General features: G+C 38.2%; 2 protein-coding genes across 2 annotated transcripts; one reads left to right on the plus strand and one right to left on the minus strand.

Annotated features, from left to right (window-relative positions):
* The first annotated feature begins 9,975 nt into the window (after window positions 1-9,975).
* Window positions 9,976-12,194, plus strand: LOC142530515 (uncharacterized). Its single transcript, XM_075636348.1, has 2 exons — window positions 9,976-11,796; window positions 12,156-12,194. Exons 1-2 carry the CDS (start codon window positions 9,976-9,978, stop codon window positions 12,192-12,194), a joined length of 1,860 nt encoding a protein of 619 aa, XP_075492463.1.
* A 1,070-nt stretch (window positions 12,195-13,264) lies between these two features.
* On the minus strand, window positions 13,265-16,592 carry LOC142532039 (uncharacterized). The gene is made up of 5 exons (XM_075638348.1): window positions 16,231-16,592; window positions 15,538-16,138; window positions 14,760-15,255; window positions 14,600-14,681; window positions 13,265-13,559 (listed from the first exon to the last, which is right to left on the minus strand). Exons 1-5 carry the CDS (start codon window positions 16,285-16,287, stop codon window positions 13,335-13,337), a joined length of 1,461 nt encoding a protein of 486 aa, XP_075494463.1. The 5' UTR covers window positions 16,288-16,592; the 3' UTR covers window positions 13,265-13,334.
* Between the last annotated feature and the right edge of the window lie 201 nt (window positions 16,593-16,793).

Here is a 16,793-nt window from a genome sequence, read left to right on the forward strand (position 1 = left end):
AAAATAATCACCCCTTACTCTACCCTCCCCAGACAAATCAGAAGAAGAAATAGAGAAAGAAGAATCAGACACCAGTTTTTGGACTGATAGTGGACGCATGAAGAATTTTAGTTAAGAATATGTTCTTGTGAATTTTAATTCAAGTGATAAACGCTTCCTCAGATTTGTATTATTTTCAGAGTTACTATTGTAAAGACGATTCCATTCTTATTGTATTTATGATATAAACTGGTTTTGGTTTAAACTGTACTACGAGGCTTGTTGTTTAGCAATTATGTGATTGTTGAATAACGCCGGTGTCGACTAATCCCGGTCTCGGGGCGTGACACTACCCAGTAAGAGTCATACTCTAACAAGGTAATTTGCATCTCTTGTTTCTATAAATACTATGTATTGATCACGATTTTGCCATTCAGATTTTATTTATCACTTAGCATTATTATATCTCTATTTCAAATTCGTTATTTACACTGATTTAAGCATCGGAGAGCTAACGCCAGAAAACTCTTGACGCCCTTAACCCTATTTGTTACACCCCGGGACGGGGGTTGGTTGACACCGGCGTTGCTCTCAAATTTGCATTCGAAAACAACCAGCCTCAGAGTACATAATTCAGAAACCAGTCTTTTATTCATAATACGAAATAAATTAATTGTCTGTTACAACTCGAATACTGACGTTTTACAGCGGAAATGTAAAACCAGACATAACAGTGTCTTAACAGATACAGCGGAATTAACATAAAAATAAACTGAGAACAATAATCTTCTTCACCAGCCCCAGAACTGGATCTGCTCTTTTTCTTCTAATTTTTCTTCCTCGTTCTTATCTGAGATGAGTTTGGTGGGTGAGTGATATGATTGTCACTCAGTAAGCAGGGGCGGGAATAACTCCCAGTTTTCGAAATCGTTTTCAACAGAAACAGTAATACAATAATATACAGAAACTTATATTTTCAGAACAGTAATCAGAATTCAGAGATCACAGGTTTCAGAACAGAAATCACAATTAGAAAGCACTGAGCACGTTAGTGAATTTCATGGCTAAACTGATATCAGTCCCCTATATGTTCTCTCCTCTAAGGGGTGAGGCCAAAATCAGAATCAGAATTCAGAAGTGTTCAAAATATATATTCATACCATTAGTTCACTAGGGAGTTTCAGTGCTTCAAAATCATATATCAGAAATCAAACATACAGAACTGAACTTTAAAACAGAATTATCAAACGGATTTTAAGATATTTATATATAAGCTCACTTACCGTATTTTGCTTGAAGGATTTCGGTTGCAGTCTTCTGGAATCTGGTTGCCTCGCTACTGGATTTTACAGCTTCGAAATATGCACTCTCTTAGCTCTAATTTCAAGTGATAACTCAAGGTTTTGGTAACATCAATTTTAGGGATTGAGGGTGCTATTTATAGGCCAAAATCTGACTGTTAGCCTTCCAATTAATGACCATAATCTGCCATTAACAGCCTTTATTCCATGTTAAATGCTTCAGTTACAAGTCCTGAGCAAAACCAGTAGCTATCTGCTTGAATCTTGCTACTGAACTCTTCTGCTGCTGGATTCTGTCTGCTGGATTTTGTCTGCTGGAAAAATATCATCTTCTGAAATCTAAGTTGCTGCTGGAATTGTTAGCTTCTGCTGAAATTTGCTAGCTGCTGCTACTGCTGGAATTTCAGGTTCTCACATCCCTCCCTCCTTATGAGAAGTTTCGTCCTCGAAACTTGGCTATGCATGATCTTCAAAGAGATAAGGGTATTGTGCTCGCATCTTTTCTTCCAACTCCCAAGTAGCTTCTCTTTCGGTATGGTTGGACCATTGTTCTTTGACGTATGGAATAGTTCGTCGCCTCTGTACTTGGTCTTTGTTATCCACAATTCGGATTGAAATCTCTTCATATTTCAGTCCTTCATTTAAATTTCCCTCAACCAACAGTGGTCCAGCTTCAAGAATATGACTAGGATCGGAAATATATTTCCTCAGCTGTGAAACGTGGAATACATTGTGAATTCTTGAAATGTCGGGTGGAAGTGCTAATCTATAAGCAAGTGTTCCCACTTTCTCAAGAATTTCAAATGGTCCGATGTATCTGGGATTCAGTTTCCCAGCCTTATTGAATCGGATTACACCCTTCATGGGTGACACTTTCACATATGCCTTTTCTCCAACTTCAAATTCCACGGGTCGTCTTTTCTGATCAGCCCAGCTTTTCTGTCGATCTTGTGCAGCTTTTAATCTCTCCTTGATCAAAGCGACTTTATCCACTGTTTCTTGGATCATTTCGGGTCCAACAATGGCTTTTTCCCCTACCTCATCCCAATAGAGTGGCGATCAACACTTTCGTCCATACAGAGCTTCGTATGGTGCCATTTCAATACTGATGTGGTAACTATTATTGTACGCGAACTCAATTAAGGGCAGATGTTCGCTCCAATTACCACTGAAATCTAGAGCACATGCTCTCAGCATATCTTCTAGGGTTTGTATTGTCCTCTCAGTTTGGCCATCAGTCTGCGGATGGTAGGCCGTACTAAGCGTAACTTTAATCCCCATAGCAAGTTGAAGGCTCTTCCAAAAACGGGACGTAAATCTAGGATCTCTGTCGGATAGTATGCTGGCTGGAACTCCATGCAATCGTACGATCTCCTTCATGTACAATATGGCTAGCTTGTCCAAATTATAGTTCATGCGGACAGGTAAGAAATGCGCAGATTTTGTGAGTCTATCTACGATTACCCATATTCCGCCATGACTTTGTCTCTTCTTTGGTAAACTCACAACGAAATCCATAGAAATGTGTTCCCATTTCCATTTTGGAATTTCTAGAGGTTGCAGAAGTCCTCCAGGTCTTTGGTGCTCTGCCTTGACTTGCTGGCACACGTGACACTTGGAAACAAATATTGCCACGTCTTTCTTCATTCCACTCCACCAAAAATTTTTCTTCAAATCTCTGTACATCTTGGTACTGCCAGGATGGACTGAAAATTTCGACTTATGTGCCTCAGACATTACTTCTTATCGAAGGTTATCGATGTCTGGTACGCATAATCGTCCTTTCATCCACAAGATTCATTTGTCATCCGTCTCGAAATCTGGTGATTTTCCTTCTTTAACTTGCTCTTTTAGTTTCACCAAAGCGGAATCTCTATCTTGACTTATCTTGATTGTCTCTCGAAGACATGGTTGTGCTGAAAGTGATGTCAGGATCACCTTACTCATATTTTTTCGACTTAAAGCATCTGCTACTTTGTTGGCTTTGTCTAGATGGTAGCTTATTGTCAAGTCGTAATCCTTCATGAGTTCGATCCATCGTCTTTGTCTTATATTTAGTTTCTTTTGTGTGAACAAATATTTGAGACTTTGGTGATCGGTGAAAATCTCACACTTGGCTCCATAAAGATAATGTCTCCAAATCTTTAGTGCGAATACCACTGCAGCTAGTTCGAGATCATGCGTTGGGTAATTTTGTTCATACGGCTTCAACTGCCTTGATGCATATGCAATCACCCTTCCCTCTTGCATGAGTACACATTCTAAACCTTCTTTAGATGCATCACTGTAGACGATGAAGTCTTTGCCTTCAGTTGGCAATACCAACACTGGCGTGGATGTAAGCTTCTTCTTCAAAGTCTCGAAACTTTGCTCACATTTTTCACTCCATTGAAACTTAGAGTTCTTCTGTGTGAGCTTGGTGAGGGGTATGGCTATTGAAGAGAATCCTTCAACAAATTTTCGATAATAGCCTGCTAATCCCAAGAAGCTTCGAATTTCTGTCACATTCTTTGGTCTAGGCCAATCTGAGATTGCCTCTACTTTCTTAGGGTCCACAGATACTCCTGCTGCTGATATTATGTGTCCCAAGAATGTGACGCTTTCTAGCCAAAATTCGCATTTCTTGAACTTGGCGTACAGTTCCTTTTCTCTCAGCGTCTGGAGGGTGAGGCGAAGATGTTCTTTGTGGTCTTCTTCACTTGACGAATATACCAGAAATATCGTCGATGAATACCACAACAAACTTGTCAAGAAATGGCTTGAACACCCTGTTCATGAGATCCATGAACACTGCTGGAGCGTTGGTTAATCCGAATGGCATTACCATGAACTCATAGTGTCCATATCTTGTTCTGAAGGCTGTCTTCGGAATATCGTCTGTCTTGACCTTTAATTGGTGGTAGCCTGACCTTAAGTCGAACTTGGAAAAGACTGAAGCTCCTTTGAGTTGGTCAAACAGGTCATCTATCCTTGGAAGCGGATACTTGTTTTTGATTGTGATCTTATTCAGCTCTCTGTAATCAATGCACATCCTCATGCTTCCGTCCTTCTTCTTTACAAATAGGACAGGAGCTCCCCACGGGGATGCGCTTGGTCGGATTTGCTTCTTATCCAACAATTCTTGAAGTTGCTCTTTGAGTTCTTTCAACTTTGCCGGAGCCATTCGGTATGGTGCTTTTGAGATTGGTGCAGCATTGGGCACTAATTTAATCTCAAATTCCACTTCGCGATCGAGAAGTTCGCCAGGGAGTTCTTCGGGAAATACATCCGGAAATTATTGTACTACCGGAATCTCTTCTAAGATAAGTGTGGTTTCTTTCATTACCTCGCTTAACATATCTAGGTAAACTTCTTCTCCACTTTTGATGGCTTTCCAAGTTTGAGACGCAGAAAGAAGAGTCTTTCGTTCTTTTGTCTTACCATGAAATAAAAGTTTCTCTTGGTGTGGAGCTTGGATGGTTACCGTCTTTTTATGACAGTCTACTAAAGCATGATTCTTGGCTAACCAATCCATTCCAAGAATTACATCGAATTCCACCATGTTTAGTTGAATCAGGTTTGCCTTGAAGTTCTGATCTTCTATGAGAACACTAATATCCCGATATAGAGTGCGAATTTCTAAAATTCGATTTGCAGGAGTTGCTACTCTATATGGTTCTTCTAAGTTATCAGGCTTAGCTCCTAACTTCTTGGCAAATCTCTTAGACATGAATGAATGCGTAGCACCACAATCAAATAACACATAAGCAGGTATATTATTGATTAGAATGGTACCAGCTACGACATCATTTGAGTTGTCGGCCTCTTCTTGAGTGATAGTATAAACTCGAGCATTTGGCTTGTTCTCCTTATGCTTGTTTGAAGTTGTTCCTCCTGCTGGTCCATTCCTTGGATCTGGAAGAGGACATTGAGCAATGCGATGGTCCATCTTTCCACAACAGAAACACGCTCCAGAATTCCTACGACATTCACCAGTGTGTGTGAATCCGCAAGTTTGGCACTTGACTCCCTCTTTGTTTGATTGAGACGAAGTGGTTCCTTTGGATGGAGCACTAGTAAATTGATTGATTGGAAACCTAGGCCTCTTGAATTGCTGGCCCGGTTGGTATTGACTTGGCTGAGGACGTTTGAGTTTGTTCTCACCTTCACGCTTCTTAATGTCATTCTCAGCCCTGATGGCGGCTCCCATCAATTCATCAAAACTATTGGGCTCGATAACGGCAAGGGCAGATTGAATACGGCTGTTCAATCCCTTCTTGAAGCGATGCATCTTCAAGGCCTCGTCTCCCATGATGGTTGGGGAGTAAGTTCCCAATGAGTGGAACTTGGATGAATACTCCACCACTGTCATATTTGGTTCCTGAACCAAGATTTCAAATTCTGACAGTTTCTGCACTCGGACTGCTGTCGGGAAGTACTGCTTCAAAAATGCCTCCTGGAACCTTTGCCAAGTGATAGGTCCCGCCCTTACCATAGCTGGTGAGACTCCTTCCCACCATTTGGCTGCTTTGTCCACAAGAAAAGGTGTAATCACATCTACTTTGATCCCTTGTGGAACCTCAAGTAGCCGAAGATGATTCTCCACCTCCTTCATCCAATTTTGTCCGACCTCAGGATCGGAGCTTCCATCGAAGTTTGGAACTCTTGCTCTTTGGAGAGACTCGTAGTGCTGCTTGGTCCCATTCTGAGCTGGAGGTGGTGGTGGTGGCTGGTTAGCATTAGGGTTCACTAACCCTTGTAGCGTGGTAGCCACAATCGTGGCTATAGCCATCAAGTCCACTTGACTGAGGCCAACTGCTGGTGGTTGCTGTGGGGTTGTTGTGTCTCTTCGTCATTATGGTTGTTGTTACGATTGTTGTAACGAGAGTTGCGGTTGTTTCTCACTGGTCTTCCGTCCATTTCCTATAATTATGAAAGTTCTAAGGTTGATGACAGAATAGATACTAAACAAAGGAATCACAATGATTGAGTAATTGCTCCAAAAATTAAATATGAAACAAATGGATAAAAATAACTTTTATTGATTTCCCAAGAAAGTGCAATTACAACTGAACTTCGAAATGAAAACAGAAATGCAAATGGGACAAGTTTTATTACAAAGAACTACTACTGATGTTCTAATATATCACTTCTCCCAAATCTAAATCCATATGATCCTCTTCAACTTCTTCTTCTTCTTCGGGATCCTCCTCGGGTTCATTCTTCATGGTTGGCTATTACTGCTTCTAGATGTTCAATATGACCATGCAGAACTGCATTCTGGTCGCTAAGAACTTCAATAGTTTCTTGCAACTCATGAATCTGAGCATCCGTCTGCCCACAATACTGATTATGCTGATGCACAAGTTGCTGATTCTGATACTTAAGCACTTGGATCTTCTTAACTAGTGTATCACGTAACTCAATGAATTCTGCGACAGTCTCTTGGGAGATTTCAAACTCTTCTTGAGCCTTCCTATTCCTCTCTTCTGCTTCATGCAGATAGTGAGCATATCTTTGAACATCACTTCTTAAGTGTTCTGCTCGACGCTCTAATTCATCCTTGTCCAGCTCTAGGCAGTAGTTATGTTCTTTTAGTTTTTGTAGCTTCCTCTCTAAGCTTTTAATGTAGCTATTCTGGTCAGCCATATCCTACATCCAAAACATGAGGGTAAAGGTTCAGAAATGATCTTCAAGAATACAGGTTAAGTTATAGACGAATACTGGAATGAACAGAATCAGTACTGCCTATACAATTAACAGAAGACCTAGCTCAAAAATTTTCGGTCTCAGAATTACGTGAAAAGTTTACTAAAAATTCTTGACATCAAGAACATGAATGGTGCCAAGTTTGATGCAAAAATACTAAGCCATTTGGAAATGAAAATTCCTCAAAGTTTCGAAAATTTGGAAAATTTCACGGAAATGACGATATCACTATCTAAACGATGGATTTTGGGGTTCGTCGGCGGTGCTAAAACAATTGAGTGGTTCAAGGTTAAGTTCTCCTCGTCGAGAGCTTTCCAACGCCTACTTTTAATAGTAAAAATTCCTCCTGGATCAAAAGTTATGGCCGTTTGAAGTTTGCGCGAAAAACACCTCAACTTCCATGCCATTTGCAAGGTCTACTGCATTCGCTTGCTGAAATCCACTGTCTACTGCAATTCTGATGCTACTGCAATCAGTCTGCTGCTTTTCCAACATTGTCTGCTGTTTTCCAGCACTATTAGAACCAGTCTGCTGCATTCCGAGTCTACTGACCCAATCTTCTGCATTCAGATCTACTGGTTTCCTTCTGCTGGTTCTGGTTTTCGGCTACTGGTTTGATACTACTGGTTTCCATCTACTGGTTCTGATTTCCATCTACTGGTTCTGGTTTCAGATCTACTGGTCTACTGCTTTGTTTCCCTACTGATTTTCCTAACTGTACGTATTCAGTCTATCATTTCAGTAGTCTATTACAGTAGCTTATTTTCGGTAGTCTATTCCCGAAATTTTCAGAACGTATTTTCAGAAGTCTATTAGAACTTATTACTTCTAGTTCATCCTCCCCAGATTATGAAACCTGGCTCTGATACCACTTCAATGTTACGCCCCGGGACGGGGGTTGGTTGACACCGGCGTTGCTCTCAAATTTGCATTCGAAAACAACCAGCCTCAGAGTACAGAATTCAGAAACCAGTCTTTTATTCATAATACGAAATAAATTAATTGTCTGTTACAACTCGAATACTGACGTTTTACAGCAAAAATGTAAAACCAGACATAACAGTGTCTTAACAGATACAACGGAATTAACATAAAAATAAACTGAGAACAATAATCTTCTTCATCAACCCCAGAACTGGATCTGCTCTTTTTCTTCTAATTTTTCTTCCTCGTTCTTATCTGAGATGGGTTTGGTGGGTGAGTGATATGATTGTCACTCAGTAAGCAGGGGCGGGAATAACTCCCAGTTTTCGAAATCGTTTTCAACAGAAACAGTAATACAATAATATACAGAAACTTATATTTTCAGAACAGTAATCAGAATTCAGAGATCACATGTTTCAGAACCGAAATCACAATTAGTAAGCACTGAGCACGTTAGTGAATTTCATGGCTAAACTGATATCAGTCCCCTATATGTTCTCTCCTCTAAGGGGTGAGGCCAGAATCAGAATTCAGAAGTGTTCAGAATATATATTCCTACCATTAGTTCACTAGGGAGTTTCAGTGCTTCAAAATCATATATTAGAAATCAAACATACAGAACTGAACTTTAAAACAGAATTATCAAACGGATTTTAAGATATTTATATATAAGCTCACTTACCGTATTTTGCTTGAAGGATTTCGGTTGCAGTCTTCTGGAATCTGGTTGCCTCGCTACTGGATTTTACTGCTTCGAAATATGCACCCTCTTAGCTCTAATTTCAAGTGATAACTCAAGGTTTTGGTAACATCAATTTCAGGGATTGAGGGTGCTATTTATAGGCCAAAATCTGACTGTTAGCCTTCCAATTAATGACCATAATCTGCCATTAACAGCCTTTATTCCATGTTAAATGCTTCAGTTACAAGCAGAGACGGATGTATTCTAGGGGCCCACCTTTTTAATAATTTAGCGACGGTTTTTGAAAAACCGTCGCTAATATTTGCGACGGTTTTAGTAAAACCGCCGCCGATGTGGATCGTCGACGGTTTTAATTACACCGTCGCTACTATTGACGGTTTATTCAAACAGTCGCTAATAACAGTCGCTATTAGCGACTGTTTTTTGAAAAACCGTCGCTATTGTTTCAAAAACCGTCGTACATCAATGTCTTAGTCCAATCAAGTCCCGTCCATTTACAAGGATGAGACCAAATTTATCCTCTGATCCGCCCCACCTCAATTCTACAAAATTTCTCTCCCAAGTCCCAAGCCCTTTAGCGACAGAATAGAATTGCGGACTCCCGAAGAAATCGAATTGCTCATCGGCAAGGCAACAATCCAGGTAAGAATCGGCTATACATTTTTTATTTTGTTTTTTATAGCTTCTCTGTGTGTGATTTGTGGTTTCTTGATTGTTTGTTGTTGAGTTGTTGAGTGACTATTACTTGTTTATTTGGTTAATAATTATTTTATTCTTGTTTAGGATTATAAATTGAACTATTTCAAAATGGAATATCAATCTGCTGCAAAGAAAGGAAAAACATTGATATCCTCTTTCTTTAAGAAGAGAGATCGTCAAGCTAGTGAAGATACTTCAATTCCTACGGTCCTTACAATGCAACATCAATCCAGTGAAAGTCTTCTATTTCCCAATATCCAAATTCCTTCATGTTCCTCTCCTAGAGACGATCATCAGTCTTCGTCTACTTTTATTGAACGAGATCCAGGAAAAAGAAAACAGATATGTGAATATCATGTTAATGTACGAGATGAGATAAGACGTTCATATCTAAATATGGGGCCTTATCAACCAGATATGTTGGAGTATCCAGGTACAAAATTTGGAAGCCAGAATCGTCGTTTTCAGAAAAAATGGTTTCAGAAATTTTATTGGTTGGAGTATTCGCCTTCAACAAATAAGGCATATTGTTTCTATTGTTTTCTTTTCCTGAATGATGTTAATTCATCTTATATCTCGGCATTGGTCAATAAAGGATTTGACAATTGGAAAAGGGTAAACCAAGGAAAAACATGTGCTTTTCTTGCCCATATTGGTTCTGCAGCTTCTTCACCTCATACTATGTGTGAGAGAAGGGCTGAAAATTTGATGAGGCCCTCACAACATATTGATAAAGTGATGCATGCACAATCTAAAGAGGAAAAAGAGAAAAATCGTCTGCGTTTGAGCACCTCAATTGTAGCTGTTCGTTGGCTAGCACTTCAAGGTTGTGCTTTTAGAGGTAACGATGAATCTCTATCTTCATCTAATCGTGGAAATTTTCTTGAATTGGTGAAGGCTTTTGCAAAAATGAATATAGAAATTGATGAAGTTGTGCTTGAGAATGCTCCAAAAAATGCCCAATATATCGCTCCAGAAATTCAGAAAGAGATTTTACATATTATGGCCAATAGAGTACGACAGATGGTTCGTGAAGAAGTTGGAGATAAATACTTCTGTATTCTTGTTGATGAAGCCCGGGATATATCTAAACGAGAGCAAATGGCCATTATATTGAGGTTTGTGAACAATCATGGGATTTTGACAGAAAGATTTTTTGCCTTCAAAAGTGTTAGTGACACTACCTCAATGAATTTGAAAAATGAGATATCAAATGTTCTTGTTCATCATGATCTCCATGTTAAGAAAATCAGAGGCCAAGGATATGATGGTGCTAGCAATATGCGTGGAGCGTGGAATGGACTTCAAGCATTATTTCTCAAAGATTGTCCCTATGCATACTATGTCCACTGTTTTGCACATCGTTTACAACTGACATTGGTTTCTGCAGCTAAGGATGTTAGTGTTATTTGGGAATTCTTTTCTCATTTGGACAATATTGTTAATATTGTCACTTCTTCTACTAAGCGCATTGCTGAATTACATACTGCACAGAGAAATGAAATTGAGTATATGTTGTCAATTGGAGAACGTGATTCTGGAAGTGGTGCAAACCAGATTGGTAATTTGCAACGAGCAGGAGCTACTCGTTGGAGTTCTCACTATGATTCGGTAAAAAGCTTGATAGGTATGTACACTGCAACTTGCAAAGTTTTTGAAGTTCTCAGTGATTATTCTCCAAATGGAAGAGTTAAGGCTGAAGTTCGGGGGATTTACAGAAACATGGCAAGCTTTGAATTTGTGTTTATTTTGCACTTAATGCATAAAATTATGAGAACAACAGATACTCTTTGTCAAATTCTTCAAAGAAAATCTCAAGACATTTTGACTGCTATCACATTTGTCACTACTACCAAAATTTGCCTTCAAGAATTTAGAGAATGTGGGTGGAATGAATTTCTTCAGGAAGTTAAAGTTTTTTGCTCAAGAAATGAAATTGATGTACCTGACCTTGATTGTCTATATAAGATTGGACGTTCCTGTCGGCAAACTACAATAGAACATCATTATCACTTTGATGTTTTTAATGCAGCAATAGATTTCATTTTGATAGAGTTAAATACTCGGTTCAATGAGTCATCGGTGGAACTTCTTTCTCTTAGTACAGCTTTAGATCCTAAAAATTCATTTGACTCATTTAACAGTGATGATATTTGCAAGCTTGCGAAGAAGTTTTATCCTGGAGATTTCACAGATCAAGAAATTGTTGCTTTGGAGTATGAATTAATACATTATAAACTTGATGTGATGCAGAATTTAAAGGTTTCTACACTTGTTGAGTTGTGTCAGCAATTGACCGAGAGTGGACGGTCAAGTGTTTATATTATGTTGACTAGATTGATTCATCTTGTTTTGACATTACCTGTGTCTACTGCCACTACTAAGCGGGCTTTTTCAGCAATGAAGCATGTGAAGACGGCACTTCGCAATAAAATGGAGGATGACTTTCTTGCCGATTGTTTGACACTCTATATTGAACGAGATTTAGCTAAACATATTGATGTAAATTCTATTATTGATGAATTTTATGTTTTAAAATCTCGTAGGGCACAACTTCGTTGAACGATATAATGTAAATTTTTTTTTAATAATATATAACTTATCATATTGACTTCAAGATCCCCCCCCCCCCCCCCAACTTTTATTCTTGGATCCGTCCCTGGTTACAAGTCCTGAGCAAAACCAGTAGCTACTGCTGAAATTTCAGGTTCTCACACTATTTCTCTGAACTCTTCTGCTGCTGGATTCTGTCTGCTGGATTTTGTCTGCTGGAAAAATATCATCTTCTGAAATCTAAGTTGCTGCTGGAATTGTTAGCTTCTGCTGAAATTTGCTAGCTGCTGCTACTGCTGGAATTTCAGGTTCTCACACTATTTCTCTCTACGGAGAGCCAAGAGTAATGACTCGATCCACTTAACTGCAAAGATTTGAAAACTACTCTCCAGGCTGAACTCGAATAAAATTTTGATATCATCATATGTAACTGCACCGAATGTATGACCATCGATTCACCGTGTGAGTTGTGAATTTAAATTAAGTTTATGATGTCTCCAGCGAAATATATTTCGTATCTTATACTGCCAGATTGTCTCTATTAACGGACTTTATTAATTATTATATAACATAAATATAAAATTTAAAAAAAATATCCGTTATCCACCAAAATAAAAAGATAATAAAATAATAAAATAATAATAATAAATGCAGAGATGAGAGAAACTGCAAAGTAACCCAAAAGCCACATTTTTGTATAGTAAATTTTGTTGTAAGCTTTACAATCTGTGTACGTAAAACACAGTCCAGACTCTGCATCTGTCACTAAGATACAAAAACTTGGGTGTGTGTAACATAATATAAATATATGTCTGTATGTATATATCTTTCATTGTTTGCCCATTTCAGAAATGTATCTTTCCTTTGTGATACTGTGCGTGCTGTGTTTTTTTTTCTAGCAACATAATTGTCAGGGCTCTGCTTTTAGGTGATTGGCCACCCCAGCAACCAAATCGGAAGTCTTGCAGTTTCAAAATCAAAAGGGTTGTTAAAACATAGCTAAAATAATTTTATGGGATTTTTACTTTGTGTTGTTGTAAGCAATTTGTGGCCGGAATCTACAAGATTTGTTTGATGTTTTAGTTGATAAATGGTTGGAATAATTAGTTAGGACAATATCTAGTTGACATAGATTTTGTCTACAGAGCTTCTGAAAGATTAAAGATTCAAGAAAATCCGAACCCCACATGAAATAAAATTTCATTTAATGCAGAAACTCTGAATCATTCAATAATTTTTTTTCTGAAAATTATCTGCTGTAAATTTATAAAAGCAAGTTATATACCTGACATTCAGGTTCTGTGTTAAATAGAAAGCATTAAATTACATTCACATGGATTCTTCACAATTAAATTCATCATTTCTTATCAAAATTCCTGAATATGTAGTGGAATAAGGTACTTAAAAATGATATGGCTTTTGCAAATTAAAACTTGAAACTTATTGCATTTACTCAAATATAACTGCAGAAAAAGTACATACGGTGCCTAAATATGATATTTATTACAAGGGAAGCAGCCACAAGATTTGTCCCCTGAATATTTTGAGTTGACACGGTTAACCCCTTTACGAGCTTGCTGTCCGGTTTTAAGGATTTGTTCCGAATGCTGAAACTTGGCTTCCGCTCTCCATTCTTCAGCTTTCCGATGCACGTCGGCCATCCTTTTCATCAGCTTTTCTTCCAAATCCGATTTCATTTTCTGTATTTTAACCTGAAATATAATATTTAATATCACGTAGTTCTTGAAATTCAAAAGATGAGCGCGTGAGATAAACCAGTCAAACGAAAATTGTGGGATTCCCTAGATCATATTCCTTTTTTGTTTTACAAGGTTCTTGAATTTTGTTAGAAGCTGGCATTGTCTTTTGTTTTGTCAGGACCCCAAGAACTAGGCACAAACTCATAAAATAATGGAGGACTCCTCCTTATCTGTTAGGCAAAACATTTCCAAGACCAAACCATATTATATTCTTAAGTGACCACAAATAAATTCCCAGAGTTGCCATTTTTTAAAAGATAGGTTCCCTCAATGTGAAAGGGTGAGGGATATAATAATCAAAGACACCAACTTCATAGAATTCTGCAAGCAATGCACATGAGTTCATCTAACAAGACATTATAATATACATATTGCAGGAAGTACTCACCTTTTTCTTACTTCTCAAGTATACAAGTATTATTTTATGTGTGGAGAATAAGACTAGCACGGGGAAGGAAAAGGGTGTCCAACTCTGGTGGGTGGCTCAATGTGGATGAAGACAAACAAAATCTTGAAAAATAATCCAATCATGGTCAACATAATTCAGCCATCCCTAATTACATATCAAGGTAAATACAAAGGATGATTTTCATATTCAAATTGTGCGCTCAACTTAATGCCAAAGCTCAGTGTTTGTTTTTTTCTGTCAGATAGTGTGCCTTCTTGATTCCATGGCAGACTTGTTTTATACTTACACCCAGTATAAAACAATTCACAAGTTTTCCTTTGTGAAAACGACATTTTTGCCAAAACTTTGTCATAACAACTATGTTGTCTAGTGTGAAAATTGATCCTCATATAACAACAATAAGCGGTGTAAATGATACAATCTAGAGTCGGAGTTTAAGAATGCGACTGATTAAATGAGCCTTGAAAGAGGATGACTTGTATTTCAGAGGATATCAAATTTCGAAATTTCTCATTTTTTTGCCCCACCACTAGCCATTATGACTACAAACACCTGGAGGATAAAAGATTATAAGAAGTTCTACCTCAAGTTTCCTTGATTCTGCTTCTGCTTTCGCACTCTGAAGGTTCACCCAAGCTTGGATTTTCGCTTCTTCTCTTTGGTACCTGAATTTAGAAACGATCTTAATTAATATTTCCAGCAAGGATATAAAGAACAAATGTAGTGAGTGGCATTTCATCTACCTAAGGCAGCTCTTAGTGTTTTCCTCTTCATCCCAAACACAAGTTCTTGATCCAGAAACACTTTTCCGAAACTCACTATTCATTTCAAAATGCCTCAAACTTTTCGATATGTCCTCCTCCTCTTCCTCTCTCGAGCTCCAATTCAATGCGATGGAATCATATTTCGACCCATGATGTAGTTTCGCTAAATGACACTCTTGAAATTGTGTTATATCAATGGTATTTGAGCTATCCATACTAGCCATGGATAATGGACCAGATCGATCAGCAGGTGTGTTGTGGCGAGCTGGTGATGTGCTTTTGAATGGTGTTGGACATCTTGAAGTCGTAGAACTTCCAAGAGGAGTCATTTCTGTGCCAATATCTCTATGTTTCACCTCATGTGTACGGTCGTCCATTGACTTCACAATCGAATCTCCAAACAAAAATCCTTCTTTCAAAGGGTCCAAGTTTCCAAATTTTGGACATACTGGATTCACCTCATTTGTGAATTTATCTACATTTGCAAAAGATGATACTCCGATGGATCAGTCCAAGTTAACAACTAACAAGTTTAGTCAAAGCTACAGTAAGCATTAACAAGCTACCACTTTGGACAATGAATGTTTCTTATTATAGTTATATATAATTTATATCAAATTTAAAGTGTTACAAGTATTAAATGTATCCCGAATTAAGCTAGATTCAATTTTGAGTGCCAAACTTAGTGTTACAGAAAAATATCCAACACATTGGCCACAGTCAATAAGTCAATATCACACATTGAGGCTTTTCTAACCTTTTAGGAGTAAATCTGCTGAAGCTGAAAGCGAAACCCCATTGATAGTTCTGGTTGAGTTACGGTGATGGTCCAGTACAGAAGACCCGTGAAAAGTTGAAAACACTTTTGAAACATTTTCCTCTGCAGTAACCCTTGATTTTTCTGCAAAGATCTCACCTAGCTGTGGCCTGTATCCACTGGATTGCTTGGAGAGCATTCTTGAGGGCTCCAATGGCTTCAACAAGCCATGAATATTATGAGCAGGAGAGTCAATGCAAGAACTCCCACTCACCAGCCATTTTTCAGCATCATCCCATTTTGAAGGGACATTTTTTCTTGAAAAATTCCCAGTGCTGAAGCTGAAAATAGGCCTCCCAGGTGTGGGTGGAGCTTCCAAACTCCTCCTTGTTGCCGAATTCTCCGCATTATCTCTATTTCTCTGAGATGACATTTCCAGAAAACCCCTGGTTTCAGCTCCACTGTTTGCCACTGGAAACGACTTGACAAACTCAGAGGTTTCTTGGAGATTCAAATTGCAAATGGGGTCTGAAAAAGAATCCAAAAATGGGTTCTTTGTGCTTGTGTTGCACACTCCATTAACACCCTCTACCCCTCCTCCCTGAATCACAAAACCCATTTTTTCTACATTAAGCCACAAACATTATCAAAAAAATAAAAAATACAAAACAAACATGAGAAAATCTCACTCACCGCATTGTAAGCAAACAAGACTGAAGCTTCCGAGTACTTTTTGTTCTCTCTATCCATTTCTTCGATCTTTCATCAACAATTTACACTCACAATCTTAGAGCTACACAAAAACTCACTCTCAAGATAGTTGACCGGGGAGAGCTGTGTTGCTGGAGTAGGGAAAAAGTTAGCGACAACTGTGGAGTGTCTTCGAAAATACTGTGGAACAATGACTAACATGCAATGTACGACAAAAGCCTCACACAGCAAGGGGAAGTCTAGTGTGGAGGCTTGCTCTGCCTATATGTAGTTGGGCTTGTGATCTCACTTCTTGGGGGGAATCAAAGGTTATATCTTGATTAGGAAAATTATTTAATATTTAAATTTTTTTAATCCAAAAATATTATTTATTCTCTGCTTTCCAAGAAAGTTCACGTAATCCAAATTCTTTTATGCTTGATGATGTTTAAAAAGATTTTTTGTTCGAATAATAAATTTCATAATCTTTTGTGGGTTCAGAAATTACTATAACAAGTAAATTCTTGAAAACGAAAAAAATAAAGATATTTTTTTGTTGGGTAAAG

The sequence above is a fragment of the Primulina tabacum genome, chromosome 17, assembly GCF_025594145.1.
Source record: "Primulina tabacum isolate GXHZ01 chromosome 17, ASM2559414v2, whole genome shotgun sequence".
Taxonomy (NCBI): domain Eukaryota; kingdom Viridiplantae; phylum Streptophyta; class Magnoliopsida; order Lamiales; family Gesneriaceae; genus Primulina; species Primulina tabacum.